Raw genomic sequence first — 15,955 nt, forward strand, 5'->3', positions numbered from 1 at the left:
AGGAAGAAAAAGCAAGCTATGAGTTAGGTATATGGGCTTCAAAAGGGAAAACATTAAAACTATCGATATCCCCTCACATGCACATTCTCTCTAAAAATAAATAAAATCTTTAGGAACAAAATGGGGCACCTGTGTGTCCCAAGACAGTTAAGTGTCCAACTCTTGATTGCAGCTCAGATAATGATCTAAGGGTCATGGGATCAAGCCCAATGTCAGGATCTGTGCTCAGCACAATCTGCTTGTCCCTCTCCCTCTGCTTCTCCTCCCTGCTCAATTGCTTTATCTCCAAAATAAATTAAATAAAAATAAAACTAATGATTTACCTATTCTTGGACATCCCTATAAAAGCTATGATCCTTGACTCAATTATCTGACCCTCTCCTAAACATAAAGACAATTCAGCAATTATAAAAAATAAACCTTGTTCTTTTGGTATCTTGAAGGATATTATAAGGAGACCCATGGACTTTTGTAAGGATTCAGAATTATAACTACAATTTAGCCAAGTATAAAGCTGAACATTATTTTTTTTAAAAGATTTTATTTATTCATTCATGAGAGACACAGAGAGATATAGAGGCAGAGAAACACAGGCAGAGGGAGAAGCAGGCTCCATCCAGGGAGCCTGACGTGGGACTCGATCCAGGGTCTCCAGGATCACGCCCTGGGCTGCAGGCAGCGCCAAACCGCTACACCACCAGGGCTGCCCAAAGCTGAACATTATTAATCACAACTACTCAGGGCTGCAGAAACTTACATATAAGTGGATTCCCAGAAGAAGTGGGAAGACCAAAACCAAAGCAAACTACATAAATTATGGCCAAAATATACCACTTTGCTAAAAAATGTTCATTTAAACATCCAGAAATCACAACAAATTCCAACTAAGATACACCCAGGGAGAAACAGCTAGCCTCCTCATTAAACTGCTAAAGGCAAAGATGAGGCAGCCCTGGTGGCGCAGTGGTTTGGTGCCACCTGCGGCCCAGGGTGTGATCCTGGAGACCCAGGGTCGAGTCCCACGTCAGGCTCCTTGCGTGGAGCCTGCTTCTCCCTCTGCTTGTGTCTCTGTCTCTCTCTCTGTGTATGTGTGTCTCTCATGAATAAATAAATAAAATATTTAAAAAATAAAATAAAATAAAAGCCAAAGATGAAGAGCAAAATCTTGATATTAGAAAGAGAAAGTGAAATATGTCTAAAAGGGGAACCCCAGTAAGTTTAACAGCTGATTTCTCACCAGAAGCAAAGAAACAGAGCTATACTGGAACAATGTTTCTGTATTTCACTAAATTATTATTAATATTTAGGAAATCTGAGGTAAAGAGGAAGCAACTAAGATGCTTACTGTAACCTATAATGCAGCCATTAAATAATTTTTGAAGTATTAAAAAATCAATGGAATTGGGGCACTTGGATGGCTCAGTGGTGGAGCATCTGCCTTTGGCTCAGGTTGTGATCCTGGGGTCCTGGGATGGAGTCCAGCATCAGGCTTTCCCCCACCCCCACTCCCACCCCGCAGGGGGCCTGCTTCTCCCTCTGCCTGTGTAGAGTCTGCCTCTCTTATGAATAAATAAATAAAATCTTATAAATAAAAAATAAATCGGGATCCCTGGGTGGCGCAGAGGTTTAGCGCTTGCCTTTGGCCCAGGGCGCGATCCTGGAGACCCGGGATCGAGTCCCACATTGGGCTCCCGGTGCATGGAGCCTGCTTCTCCCTCTGCCTGTGTCTCTGCCTCTCTCTCTCTCTCTCTCTCTGTGTGACTATCATAAACAAATAAAAATTTTTTAAAAAAATAAAAAATAAATAAATAAAATCAATGGAATTAAGATGGTATACTAGGATAAAGGCAGTAAAGGCGAAACAGAAAAACAAAACATATAAAAAAACCAAAAACAAAATGTTTAAAAGAGACAAATCGAGCCAACAGACACTCAATATCATTTGGCATCAGAGAAATACAAATCAAAACCACAATGAGATATCACCTTATACCAAATGGCTAAAACTAGCAAGTCAGGAAACAACAGATGTTGGCAAGGATGCAGAGAATGGGGAACCCTCTTACACTATTGGTGAGAATGCAAGCTGGTGCAGCCACTCTGGAAAACAGTTTGGAGGTTCTTCACAAAGTTGAAAATAGAGCTCTCCTACAATCCAGCAACTGCACTACTGGGTATTTACCCCAAAGATACAAATGCAGTGATCCGAAGGGGTACCTGCACCCCAATGTTTATAGCAGCAATGTCCCCAGTAGCCAAACTATGGAAAGAGACCAGATGTCCACTGACAGGTGAATAGACAAAGAAGATGTGGTGTATATATTTATACACACACACGCACACACACGATGGAATACTACTCTGCTATCAATAAAATGAAATCTTGGAACACCTGCGTGGCTCAGTGGTTGAGTGTCTGCCTTTGGCTCTGGGCGTGATCCTAGTCCAGGGATCAAGTCTCACATCAGGCTCCCTATGAGGAGCCTGCTTCTCCCTCTGCCTGTGTGTCTGCCTCTTTCTATGTATCCCTCATGAATGAATAAATAAAATTTTTAAAAAATTGAAATCTTGCCATTTACAACATGGATAGAACTAGAGGATATATTATGCTAAGTGAAATAAGTCAATCAGAGAAAGACACTTATCACATGATCTCACTCATATGTGCAATTTAAGAAACAAGAGAATCATTAGGGGAAGAGAGGCAAAAATAAAACAAGACAAAATCTGAGGAGGAGACAAACCATAAGAGACTCTTAATCAAAAAAAAAAAAAAGAGACTCTTAATCACAGGAAACACATGAAGGGTTACTGGAGAGGAGGATGGTGCGGGGATGGGGTGACTGGGTGATGGATATTAAGGATGGCACATAACGTAATGAGCATTGGGTATTATTTAAGACTGATAAGGAACACGCCTGGGTGGCTCAGTCCATTTAGTATCTGACTTCTTGATTTCATCTCAGGTCATGATCTCAGGGATTAGAGATTGAGCCCCATATTGGGTCCAGGGCTAGGCATGGAGCCTGCTTAAGATTCTCTCTCTTCCTTTGCTCTGTCTCCTCCTCCCCAACTCACAGGTGTGTGCTCTCTAAAAGACTGATGAGATAAGCCACTGACCTCTACCTCTGAAACCAGTAATACCTTGTATGTTAATTGAATTTAAATGCAACTTTTTAAAAAGATAATAAAGTAGGACATTTTTTACTGAGAAAAGGATGAAATTATGTTGAACATGACAACTATAAACATATGTGGATCTAAAAAAAATGTACCAAATACATGAAACAAAAAACAACAGAATTGAAGGGAGAAAAAGATAATACAGCCAATTCTTGTTACTCTCTGTGGCACACACATAAATCCACTGCACTAAATTAGCTAATACCGACCCCTTGAATCCTTTTTCAAATTATTCTCACCTGCTGCTTTAATGGGTAAAAGTCCTTATTAGCATCTTTATCAACTGCATCATAAAGTGGGTGCTCTTTAGAAGCATTACTCAGTACAATAATGTGACTTTCCATTTGCTGCTGATTGGAAGACTGGATTTGTTTAAATGCGTATCTTATATGATCTAAGTACACAATTTGTTCTACAATCCATATGCAAAATTAATTTAAAGACACGCATTCACAGAACTAAAATTTATCTTGGAAGTTCCCACTTAAAGGTGATGCAAGGAAGGTACCCCTTCTGTAAAGATGCCAAGGGCTATGACCTACAACATTTTATTAGTTTCAGGTGTAAAACAATGATCAGTATTTGTATATATTATGAAATGATCACCACACTAAGTCTAGTTAACATCCATCACCATGCAATTACAAAAAAGTTTTTTTCCTTGTAATAGTAACCTTTAAAATCTAATTTCTTAGCAACTTTCAAATATGTAGTACAGTATTACTATAGTCAACATACTATACATTACAACTCTAACTTACAAACTGGAAGTTTATGCCTGTTGAGTCCTTTCACCCATTTCACTCACTCCCCATCCTCCACCTCTGATAATCACCTACAAGCTTTGATTTGTTGTTTCTCAAGCCCACAAATGAGTTCCTACATCTTTCTCTATGACTTATCTCACTTAGTTAACATCCTCAAGGTCTTATCCATGTTGTCATGGAATGCAAGATTTCATTCTTTTTTATGGCTGAATACTATGCCATTATATACACACACACAACTGATGGGAAATAAAGACAATACAGTCAATTTTGTTGCTCCTGACAGTTCTTTAAAGTTGCTGCACTAAATTAATACTAAAACACTTTCATCTTAAGTCCAAAAACAAAAAAACAAACAAACAAAAAAAACCACACAACTTATCTTCCTTTTTCTGTTATCTTACAAAATGAGCTTCAGAAGTGTTTAAATTATATGGCTAAGGTTGTCCCACTAACCTGTCGGGGTTCACTTTCTACTCAGATGGCCTCAGAACTGAACTTTGCAACTACGACGCACTGCCTACCATTTCCATTCTCTGGTCACCTCTGTGCCAGCACTAACAAAAGAAGGCAGAGCATCACCTTGTTTGCCTTCAGCTGGGAATGTGCATGTTGAGCAGCTCAGATTTTTTACTCCTCTCTGCAAGTCCACAAATGACCATGAAAAGCAGCACAAGTGTTGATTTGGGGGTTAGAAATAAATTGCAGCAAACAGGCAAATTCACAAATAAGGTATACAACACAAAATGAGGATTAAATGGAATTAGAGATTTCAGTAATTACTCTCAGTAATAGAACTAGGCAGAAAGCAAACAATATCACAAACTCATTAGACCTAACAGACATCTATACAAAAATGTCAAAATAAACAGCCTTTTTTTTTTTTTTTTTTGGAAGGACCAAAGTCCACTGAGGCATTTTATTTGCACTTCTGTATTAGATACCTAGAAAATGAATCCCCGGATGTTTCCTTCCATTTTCATCTTATTTCTTTCTGGTCCATGCAATCACCTGAGGTTGTCATTACAATGAAACCAAACTGGCAGGACAGGAGCAGATTTTCTGCCATTTTTCTAGATCTTTGACATGTACATCAAATCTGGGACTGATCACTCCACACTTGTTTAACCTATGAGGTTCAAAACAATTTTCCCAGCCCTGTGCTTACCAATGATTTTATATTTGCCAATGTAAACATGATTCATCATCAGTTTAGAAACCAGAAGAGGACTTTGGAGCACGGCCTAATTAGAATCTGGCATTTGCCTCTCTTTTCAGTACTGTTAATATTCTTGAGAGAAACTGCCAGGACATTCATGTGCATCATTATGACAGCACAGAAAGAGGGGAGGAAAGCTAAGTATAGTCTTCCTAAGGACCCATGAACATTCTGTAGTAGACATCTTATGCTAGTCCATAAAAAAAGACAATTCAATTAAAAACTAGGCAAAAAAATAAAATAAAATGCATAAACAATTTACCAAAACCAAAACAAAACAGGACATAAAACAGAAAGGCAAGTAACCATATAAAAAGATGTTCACCATCATTAATTAGGGAAATGCAAATTAAAGCCATAATGAAATATTTCTTTATACCCAGCAGCACAGCTATAATCAAAAACACATAATAACAAGTGCTCCTGAGAATGGGCAGAAACTAGATCCCTCATAACACTCATACTAGTAGGAATGTAAAATGATGCAGTTATGTTGGAAAATATTTTTTGACAATTTTTTTAAAAAGTGAGATAAATGAGCAAACCAGCAATTATATTATTTACCAAAAAAAAAAAAAAAGAGAGAAAAAAAAACATGTCTATAAAAAGATATGGACATGTATATTTAAAGAAGCATCATTCAGGAGGCGTCTGGCTGGCTCAATTGGTTAAGCATCATACTCTTGATTTTGGCTCAGGTCATGATCTCAAGGTCCTAAGACTGACCTCACCTCAGGCTCTGGACTCAGTGAGGAGTCAGCCTGAGATTGTCTCCCGCTCCCTCTGCCCCTCCCTGCTGCTTGCATATAGGCACAAACACACACACTCTCTCTAAAACAAACAAATCCTCTAAGAAGTAAAATAAAGGACCATTATTCATACTAACCAAAGAGTAAAAATAATTAAAATAGCCAACAATAAAATGTTGTATCTACATAGTGTAATCCTATTCTGTAATAAAAAGTACTGAAGTTCTGGGCAGCCCAGGTGGCTCAGCAGTTTAGCGCCACCTTTGGCCCAGGGCCAAATCCTGGAGACCTGGGATCGAGTCCCACATCAGGCTCCCTGCAGGAGCCTGCTTCTCCTCTGCCTGTGTCTCTGCTTCTCTCTCTCTCTCTCTCATAAATAAATAAATAAAATCTTAAAAAAAAAAAAAAGTACTGACGTTCTAATTCATTCCACAATATAAATAAACCTCAAGAAAAACAGTATAGTCAAAGAGTAAATGAAATAAACTAAATGAAAAAGAGGACTACTCTAATTCCACCCATGTGAAATGCCCAAAAAGGAATAAATCTATAGAGACAAAGTATATTAGCGGGGCTAAAAATAAGACTAGGAACTGACTACAAATGTGCATGTGGGATCTTTATGAAGTGATGGAAATGTTCTACAATGGATTATGATGATTTTCACACAAACCTGTCAATTCCCTAAAATTTGCTGTAAAAACAGGTCAATTTTATGATAGGTACAGTATCTATACCCGAATTAAACTGCTAAAAAGAACACAATTCATAAGCTGCAACAGTAGTTATGGTTTTTCTATTTGTTCCAATTTGCTTATGTTTTAAAAACCCTTCTCTTCCCAATTTGAACTACCTCTACCCACTATTCCTCAAAATTTTGACTCTCCTCCTTTTCTTAATCATGTCTTTAGTATGTATATTTCCTTACACTTCTTTTTTTTAATGGAATTCCTTCCTATCTCTATTTCAGCAAAATCTACCAGTCCTGGAAAGGTGAAGTTCCTGTATTGATATCCCAGGATATATATGGGGTTTTTTGGGGGCAGAGGGGGGCGACAGAGGTATGGGATGATAACTGCATTGGCAAATTTAACATTCTCTCAGGCAGTCTTATGGAGTAAAGAGACTGGGGGAGGGGGGCTACTAAGGGATTAAAAGAGAAATCCAGAGCTGTAGTTTTACATAGTGGAGTCTATGTAATGTCTTGACGGTGGGAAATAGCACTCCAGGCATGACCCAGAATTTATAAAGCTATGACCAATTCTAGGCAAGGTATTTTAAGGGGATCACTGATAAAGAATGTTTCCAGAGATGAAAGAATGGCCTGATAATAAATCTAATCACCATAACATATATTGGAAAGATAAGAACTCGTTAGCCAGGAAAAGAAAAAGAGTAAAGAGACATCTTTGGCTTTCCAATTCATGAAGGGTTGGATTCAACTGAGATTAACCCCATAGGGAAGAAATAAAATCAGTGCACAGAAGTTAGAGTAAAGCAAAAATATGACTTATTCGTATTATTATGAATTTTCTAACAATGACCTACACTATAAACTTAATTTAAAACTATACAACTCTGTTCAAGCAAAAGATATTACTACCCAAATGAGATTTTAAAAGGGATTTATACACTGGACAAACCCCTAAATGGAATACTTGAATAAATAAATATTTCTAAGATACTGAAAAGTCCTAAGCTATAATAACGACTTCTTTCCAATCTTGAACATCGTTAACTTGTTTTTTTCCCATAAAATGTGCTAATAAGGTCTTCACATTATCAGCATCAAATGTACTTTCTGAAATCTATTAATACCATATTCTTTACTACTAAATTCTCCTTTATAAATAGTACCCTTTTGCATTTTTGCGACATTAACACTATGTGTTGGTATATCTTTTAAAAAACAAATGTTTCAATATATTGTTCTGAAAGCTTTTTCAAGACTGTACAAATGAAGCCACAAGGCAAAGAATTTCTAATAAACACTTCAAACCTAATAAAGTCACAATTATCATTTACCATATAAGCAGCTGCACAGGAAGACAATAAACTTATGTATAAATTAATGCTCCTACTTACGTTTCTGTGTCTGATACCAAGGATTCATTATTGCATACATCATTGAAGGTATGAAGTTGATTCTATAATTAAAGAAAAAATTAGTTTTGTATTTTTTACAAATTTTTTTCTGATATGTTACCAACTGTGAAGAAGCATGATTTGAGATATATAAAATCAGTAACTAGATCAAAATTATAAAACATTAGACAAACAATAAGATTCACATACACACTTACCAATTAGTCTGGTAATTTCCTTTATCATATTAAAATAATTTCATTCTACCAGTAATACTCACGCTTTATTCCACTAAGTACAAGAGAGAAAATGAGAAAGCAAAGCTAAATAAGGGAAAATTACAAAAATCTAATGCAAGCAAATGGTATGTCACTAAAGGAAAGGCACCCTCAATAAACATATTTAAGATTTAGTTTAGAAAAATGTCAAGTATTTTCTATATTTACAAAGTCCAATACCTGGGTATAATCTACTTACTTCAAGAATAACTACACTACAAAAACAGGCAAGAACTACAAAGGAGTAAAGTTCATGGAGACCTTGGTAAGCCAGAAAAAGCATATTCATCCTAAAGGATTCAGCTATATACTTAGCTCTAGCAAATTGCTATTATGCAAGAATACAGACTCATGGATACCAGGTCTTCCCATTTCATCAAGACAATAATACATATTTCTCTTTAAAACATTATTTGCTACTGTCCAATCCAAATAAAATATTTTTATTAATCAAATTTGGCCTATGACTCAACTATCTATGGCTTCTGACAGGAACATGAATTAAGTATCTACTTACAATCTCCTAAATTCTTTTTCTCTCCAAAAAAAGATCACTTTCTAAATGTACAAAAATCGTATAGTTTTAAAAAAAAAAAAAAAAAAAGGTGAAAGAATGAGACCCTCAAATCCAGAAGACCAAAGGGCACCCACCCGGCTGGCTCAGTCAGTGGAGCATGGGATTCTTGATTTTGGTATTGTGAGTAGAGGCTCCACAGAGGCTCCACATTGGGCCAAGAGTTTACTTTAAAAGGGGTTGGGGGGGCAGCACCTGGGTGACTAAATCATTTGAGAGTCTGACTCTCGATTTCCGCTAAGATTATGATCCTGGGGCATGAGATTAAGACCCATGTCAGGATTCCCGTTCAATGGGGAGTCTGTTTCTTTCCCCCTTTATCCTACTTATGTACTCTCTCTCTCTCTCAAATAACTGATTAAATCTTTTTAAAAGGGAGGTGTGGGGGGGGGGCTGGGTGGCTCAGGTCACGATCCCAGGGTCCTGGTATCAAACCCCTTGTAAGACTCCCTGCTGAGCAGGAAGTCTGTTTCTCCTTCTTCCTCTACCCGTTCCCTTGCTCCTGCATGCACATGCTTTGTTTCTCTCTCACTCTCTTAAATAAAACCTTAAAAAAAAAAAAAAAAGATCTAAAGTACAAATCCTTCTAATTCTAAGCTTAATTTTCATATTTAAAATAGGGGAAATACTGAAATTATTTATCAAGACAATACAAAGTAACGTATGTAAAATACCTTAGCCTCACATAAGTAGTCCATAAATAACAGGTATTATGATGAGGATGATGAAAGTGTGGAAAGCAAATAAAAAATGACTCGAAATAAGTAAATATAGCTTACCGTTATCTGACTTAGTCCAGCCAACCTCATAGTCAAAGTCGGTGACATAAAGTACTTAAATGCAAGATCTAGGCTTTCTTTATCAAAGCATAATGTTGTATCCAGTGGTTCTTTCACTGTGCTCCACATTAAGTCAGCCATATTTCGAGCCGCGCTCTGTCTTAACTCCTGATCAGAGAGCTTGCATAAATACCTTAAATGATTCAGAAATAAAACATACATAAACACTTGCAAAATATTCCTAAAGACTCTTCAATAATTCAATAATATTCACTTGCTCCATACCTCCAAAATGTTTAATAAAGTAGAACCTGACATCCTAGGATTAACATTTCTAAAAGATGCTTCAGTGGAAGGGGCGGTTGAGGGGGCAGGGGAGGTAACTGGGGGATGGGCACTAAGGAGGGCACTTGATGTGATGAGCACTAGGTGTTATACTATATGTTGGCAAATTGAATTTAAATTTTAAAAATTAAAAAAAAAAAAAGATGCTTCAAAGATTGACCTGAGGCGGTATGTCCTTTGCTGAGACCACTGTAAATCAGAAACTGTCAAGAGCCAAGTAATTTAACATTGGATTCAGATCCTTCCATAAAGCTTTATTATTCTCATAAATGTTACATATACAGTTCCTGGTTTAATAATGAAATTTACTGCTGCTTTTCATTTAATAGTACCTCTACTCCCCACACAGCCAAAACACTTTAAAATGTGTACATCTTAAACACAATTCTTATTTGGCTTCCAGACATCACTGGTTTTCCTCAGGTCTTGCCCATTTTATCTGGTTGGTTCTTCCTCCTCTATCCAACATTTCAACATTAGTAATCTCAGGGTTTGTAATGGATTGCAAAATGGCCCCAAACTATTTCTATCACTTTACATAAAGGTCTTTAAAATACGATTTTGCCATTATTCCCATCAAGAGGTGTCATGTATTTCTCTACTCCCTTGAATCTGAACTTTGCCATGAAAGCTGCTTTGACTAATGGAACAATAAGAGATGTGACAAAAACAGAAGCTTAAAAAGCCTTTGAGCTTGCTCTTTCATGATGGGAACTCTTTTCTCACTCAGAAAAGGAACACAGGCTATCCTGCTAGATGAAGGAAACATGGCTAATGCCCCAACTAACACCTAGCCAACTGGAAGATGAATAGGAACTCGCCTCCACTTCCAGTAACAATCAGCCTATCAACCAGAGGATATATGAATGAGGTACTATCCTTTGAGCATACAGTTCCAGCCAAGTCAGCCCAGATCAAAAGAACTTGTCAGCCTAAGAACTATAAGAAATAATAAATGGCTGTTATTTTAAGTCACTAAGATTTGCAGGTTGTTTTCTTACATGGCAAAAGCAAACTGATAGAGGCTCCATCCTCAACACACTTCTGTTCACTTTCTAGATTTCTCTCCCCAGAAGACCTCATTCACTTTGAGGTGTTTAATAAAAGCTTTCTCTATGCTGATAACTCAATTAATGATCCTGTTCTTAATTATATGCTTATATTCCCAATTCATAAATGCCACTTAAATGCCCCACAGGCATCTCAAAATTAAGGCCTCAAGTTCTTTCAGTCCACATCTCAGTAAATGATACAGTACAAAATAAAAATTGAGGGGGAGTGCTTAAGTGATGCTTACTCCTGTAAATTCCAGAATCACCAATCTTGTAAGTGAAAATAAAATGGACAAAAATTCAATTTTCAAAAATCACCATCAACAATCCTTGTTACAAGTAACCATACATCATTTCTTTCCAAGACGACATACTAACCTTTCAATTGGTCTCCCAACTTCTACTCCAACAACCCTACAATTTATGATCCACTTCAAAGCCAAAGTGATCTTCTAAAAATCATGACTCACCTGCTTAAAACCCTTCAATAGATTCCCATTACTAAAATCAAATCCAAACTCTTTATAATGACTTTAAGATCCTGAATAACCTGACCTTATCCAACCTCATATAATAATTATCCCCCCCCAAAAAAAAAAATAATTATTCCCCCTTATACATTATGTTCCATACAGTCTGCTTCTACTTTCTTTAATGTCATATTCTTTCCAGCCTCAAAGATTATATCCTATGTTCCTCCTACCTGGAATATGTTCTTGCAATTATCATCTGATTAGCTGATTCATGATCTTCAGATGCCACCTTTCAGAAAGACCTTGTATTTCTAATCACATTACCTTACACTTCCATAGAATTCATCACTATCTGATTATTTTCCTAATACCTTCTCCAAAAACTCAAATAGTATCAGGAAAATAGGAACTCAAATCTTTATCTAAGTGAGAAAGGTATAAAGAACTCAAAAACTGACAAGAAGTGGGCAGCCCAGTGACTCAGCGGTTTAGTGCTGCCTTCAGCCCGGGGCGTGATCCTGGTGACCCAGGATCGAGTCCCATGTTGGGCTCCCTGCATAGAGCCTGGTTCTGCCTCTGCCTGTGTCTCTGCCTCTCTCTCTCATGAATAAATAAAATAAAATCTTTAAAAAAAAAAAAAAACTGACAAGAAGTATAAGCACAGAACTCCTTTAACAGTTCACACTCCAATTCTAATCAATACAATTCTTTCTCCATCCTCTTAGGTTTCCTTCTTTGACTGAGACTTAAACTCAAATGCCACCTCCTCCTTCAATTAGACCTTCTATAACCCTGTATTTAAAATTGTGCGCCAACCTCTAAGACATCCCCTTGGCTGCTACTTTTCTCTGTAATGTAACTTTCCGATGAACTGTATCATCTACTTATTTGGTACAGAGACTGCACAAAAAGAGAAATCCTTTCTTCTCTGCTATATCCCCAAAACCTAGAACATAATAATTAGTATATCTTTGATGACTGCACACTATGTAGTACCATGTAACCACTGTTGACCTTTTTTCTTTTAATTTTACATGAACATATAAAGAGGGTCAAGGGGAACCTGGCTGTCTCAGTTGGTGAAGCACACAACTCTTGATCTAGTGGTTTTGAGTTTGAGCCCCATGGTGGATGGATGTAGGTATGACTTAAAAATTAAAAAATAGTTAATGAAAAAAAGGTCCAATATAAATTGTTTAAAAGTAAACATTAAATATGAGCCTACATGAGCATAAAAAATAGTATAACCCAATGGCTAATTAAAATTTTCTCTAGAGGACATGAGTAAAAGGGACTTTCAAACAATGTAATTCTACACTATGTTATAAACTATTAAATATATTACAATGTTAAAGGGAAAAGATTTTAAAAACTTACCTAATAACATAGGTCCTAAAAGGGATAATGTGCTGCATGACAGCAGGGATATGTAGCCATATTCTAATCTATAAAGAAACATAAATAAGACAAAATTAATGTATAATGATTATGTGACATACACATCACTTTAACTGCAAACAAGAACATTTAGTATTTTGTTGATTCTAAAACTACATATTTTACATTTTAAAAAGGATGAACTGGGATCCCTGGGTGGCGCAGCGGTTTGGCGCTTGTCTTTGGCCCAGGGTGCGATCCTGGAGACCCGGGATCGAATCCCACATCAGGCTCCTGGTGCATGGAGCCTGCTTCTCCCTCTGCTTGTGTCTCTGCCTCTCTCTCTCTCTCTCTCTCTCTGTGACTATCATAAATAAATAAAAATTAAAAAAAAATTAAAAAAAAAAAAAAGGATGAACTAAAAAATAGGATTATACATATCAGGTAAATAATTTAACCAATATACATTTTAAAAACATATACATAAAATGAATCTAAAGACTGTTACCTTCTTGCTAAAAAGGGAGTCCACCTACTTAACCAGGTAATATGATCTTACTTAGGATACTCTATACCTCTTTGTTTTTTTTTTTTTTTAAGTTTAAGTACTTTCTTTTTTTTTTTTTAAATTTATTTATGATACGCGCACAGAGAGAGAGAGAGAGGCAGAGACACAGGCAGAGGGAGAAGCAGGCTCCATGCACCAGGAGCCCGACGTGGGATTCGATCCCGGGTCTCCAGGATCGCGCCCTGGGCCAAAGGCAGGCGCTAAACCGCTGCGCCACCCAGGGATCCCTCTATACCTCTTTGTATGACAGTAACGCAAATACCATAGCACTACATTAGCTTTTCAATAAACCATTTTAATTTTTAACAAAAACCCCATCCTTTCATCTAAAAAATATCAAATGATCTGTGATTTCTAGTCATTTCATTATCCATCTAAGGAAAATATATTTTACAGATTACAGTATCAACTATTTACTGAATTAAACTTTTACTGTAAATACAATTTAAGACTTAATAACTTATAATTTTCTCCATACTCCAACTCATTTCAAAATATGCTTATAGTTTTATTCTCATAATTAGTAGGTTAAGTATCAAATAAGAATAGAAGTTCTATGCAAATTATCAAACAAGCAATAATAGTATGCCTTAATAAAGACAAGGGATGCAAATTAAAAACAAATTTGGAAATACAAAATGTATGGCTCCACTCTAATTAAGGATACCTATTTAAGTTCCACAGCAAACACTATCCTAAGGTATAACATTAAAACTTTTCCTTCTAAGACTACAAACAAAACAAGCAAATTTTTAATTCAAATTGATCTGAAGGCCCTACACAGAAAAGAAACTAACTAGAAGTCCTAAGACTAAAAATGAAGTATTAAAACCAGTGTTACCTAACAAACTAGCAGGAAAAAAAAAAATTTTTTAATTCCATTTACAATTGCACCAAAAATAAATACCTAGGAATAAACTTTTTTTTTAAATATTTTTTAATATAATCATGAGACACAGAAAGAGAGGCAGAGACATAAGCAGAGGAAGAAGCAGGCTCCATGCAGGGAGCCCGATGTGGGACTTGATCCCAGGACTCCAGGACCACACCCTGGGCCAAAGGCAGGTGCTAAACCCGCTGAAGCCACCCAGGTGTCCCAACCTAGGAATAAACTTAACCAAGGTGGTGAAAGATCTGTATTGTGAAAATTATAAAACACCGATGAAAGAAACTGAAGATAACACAAAAGATTCCATGTTCATGGACTGGAAGAATGAATTAAACTGTTGAAATGACCATAAGCAAGATACAGTTCCAGTGCAATTCCTATCAAAACAACAACAGCATTTTTCATGGAACTATGTAACAAATAATTCTAAAATTCGTATAGAACCACAGAAGACCCCAAATAGCCATACAAATCTTGAAAAAGAAAAGGAAAGCTGGAGGCATCACTATTCCAGATTTCAAGTTGTATTACAAAGCTGTAGTAATCAAAACAGTATGGTACTGACACAAAAACACACAGATCAATGAAACAGAATAGAGAATCCACAACTGAACTCACAAATATATGGTCAATTAATCCATGACAAAAACAGCAAGAACACACAGTGAGGAAAAAATAAGTCTCTTCAACAAATGATACTGTGAAAACTGGATAGTTACATACAGAAGAATGACACTGGGCCACTTTCTCACACCATATACAAAAATAAATTCAAATGTGAGACCTAAAGCCATACAATTCCTCAAATAAAACAGACAGTAATCTCTTGAACATCATCCTCAGCAGTTTTTCTAGATCTGTTTTCTCAAGCAAAAGAAACAAAAGCAAAAATAAACTATTCTTATTACACTAAAATAAGAAGCTTCTGCACAGCAAAGGAAACAATTAGCAAAACTAAAAGGCAACCTACTGAATGGATGAAAATATTTACAAATGACATACCTGACAAAGATAAAGAATTTATTCAACACAAAAAATAATCTGATAAAAAATGGGCAGAGTCTCCAAATATACAGATGGCATTTTTCCAAAGAAAACATACAGATGGCAAACAGACACATGAAAAGATGCTCAACATCACTAATCATCAAGGAAATGCAAATCAAAACCACAATGAGTTATCACTTGTCAGAATGGCAAGAATCAAAAAGACAAGTTCTGGTAAGAAAGTGAAGAAAAATGAAAATTCATGCACTCGTGGTGGGAATGTAAATTGGTGCAGCCACTTTGGCAAACAGTATGGAGGTTCCTCAAAAAATTAATTATACACACATATACATGCATACACAATAAAATATTACTCAGCCATAAAAAAGAATGAGATCTTCCCAGAAACAACAACATGAATTTACCTAAAGGGTATTACACTGAGTGACATAAAAGGAAGAAGAATACCTCACGATTTCACTTACATGTGGTATCAAAATATCAAAGCAAAACAACTAACAAAAAGCAAAAACAGAGCCATAAATACAGAGAACTGGTGGTTGCCAAAGAGGATGAACATGGGGTGATGGACAATATGGGGTAAGAGGAGTAGGAAATACAGGCTGTGAC

At 36.4% G+C, this 15,955-nt stretch overlaps 1 protein-coding gene across 4 annotated transcripts in view; it reads right to left on the reverse strand.

Annotated features, from left to right (window-relative positions):
- USP34 (ubiquitin specific peptidase 34) overlaps nt 1–15,955 on the reverse strand; it is a 246,821-nt gene that overhangs the window by 151,801 nt on the left and 79,065 nt on the right. For all 4 annotated transcript variants that reach the window (XR_005987998.1, XM_041756567.1, XM_041756568.1 and 1 more), the window contains exons 6-8: nt 12,882–12,949; nt 9,635–9,827; nt 8,004–8,065 (exon numbers count right to left, since the gene is read on the reverse strand). Coding sequence is in view for 3 of the 4 variants with exons in the window: in XM_041756567.1 (XP_041612501.1) it covers nt 8,004–8,065; nt 9,635–9,827; nt 12,882–12,949 (323 nt within the window). In the remaining variant the exon portion in view is untranslated. The remainder of the gene's footprint in view (nt 1–8,003; nt 8,066–9,634; nt 9,828–12,881; nt 12,950–15,955) is intronic.

This window comes from Vulpes lagopus, chromosome 5 (assembly GCF_018345385.1).
Source record: "Vulpes lagopus strain Blue_001 chromosome 5, ASM1834538v1, whole genome shotgun sequence".
NCBI classification, from domain to species: Eukaryota; Metazoa; Chordata; class Mammalia; order Carnivora; family Canidae; genus Vulpes; species Vulpes lagopus.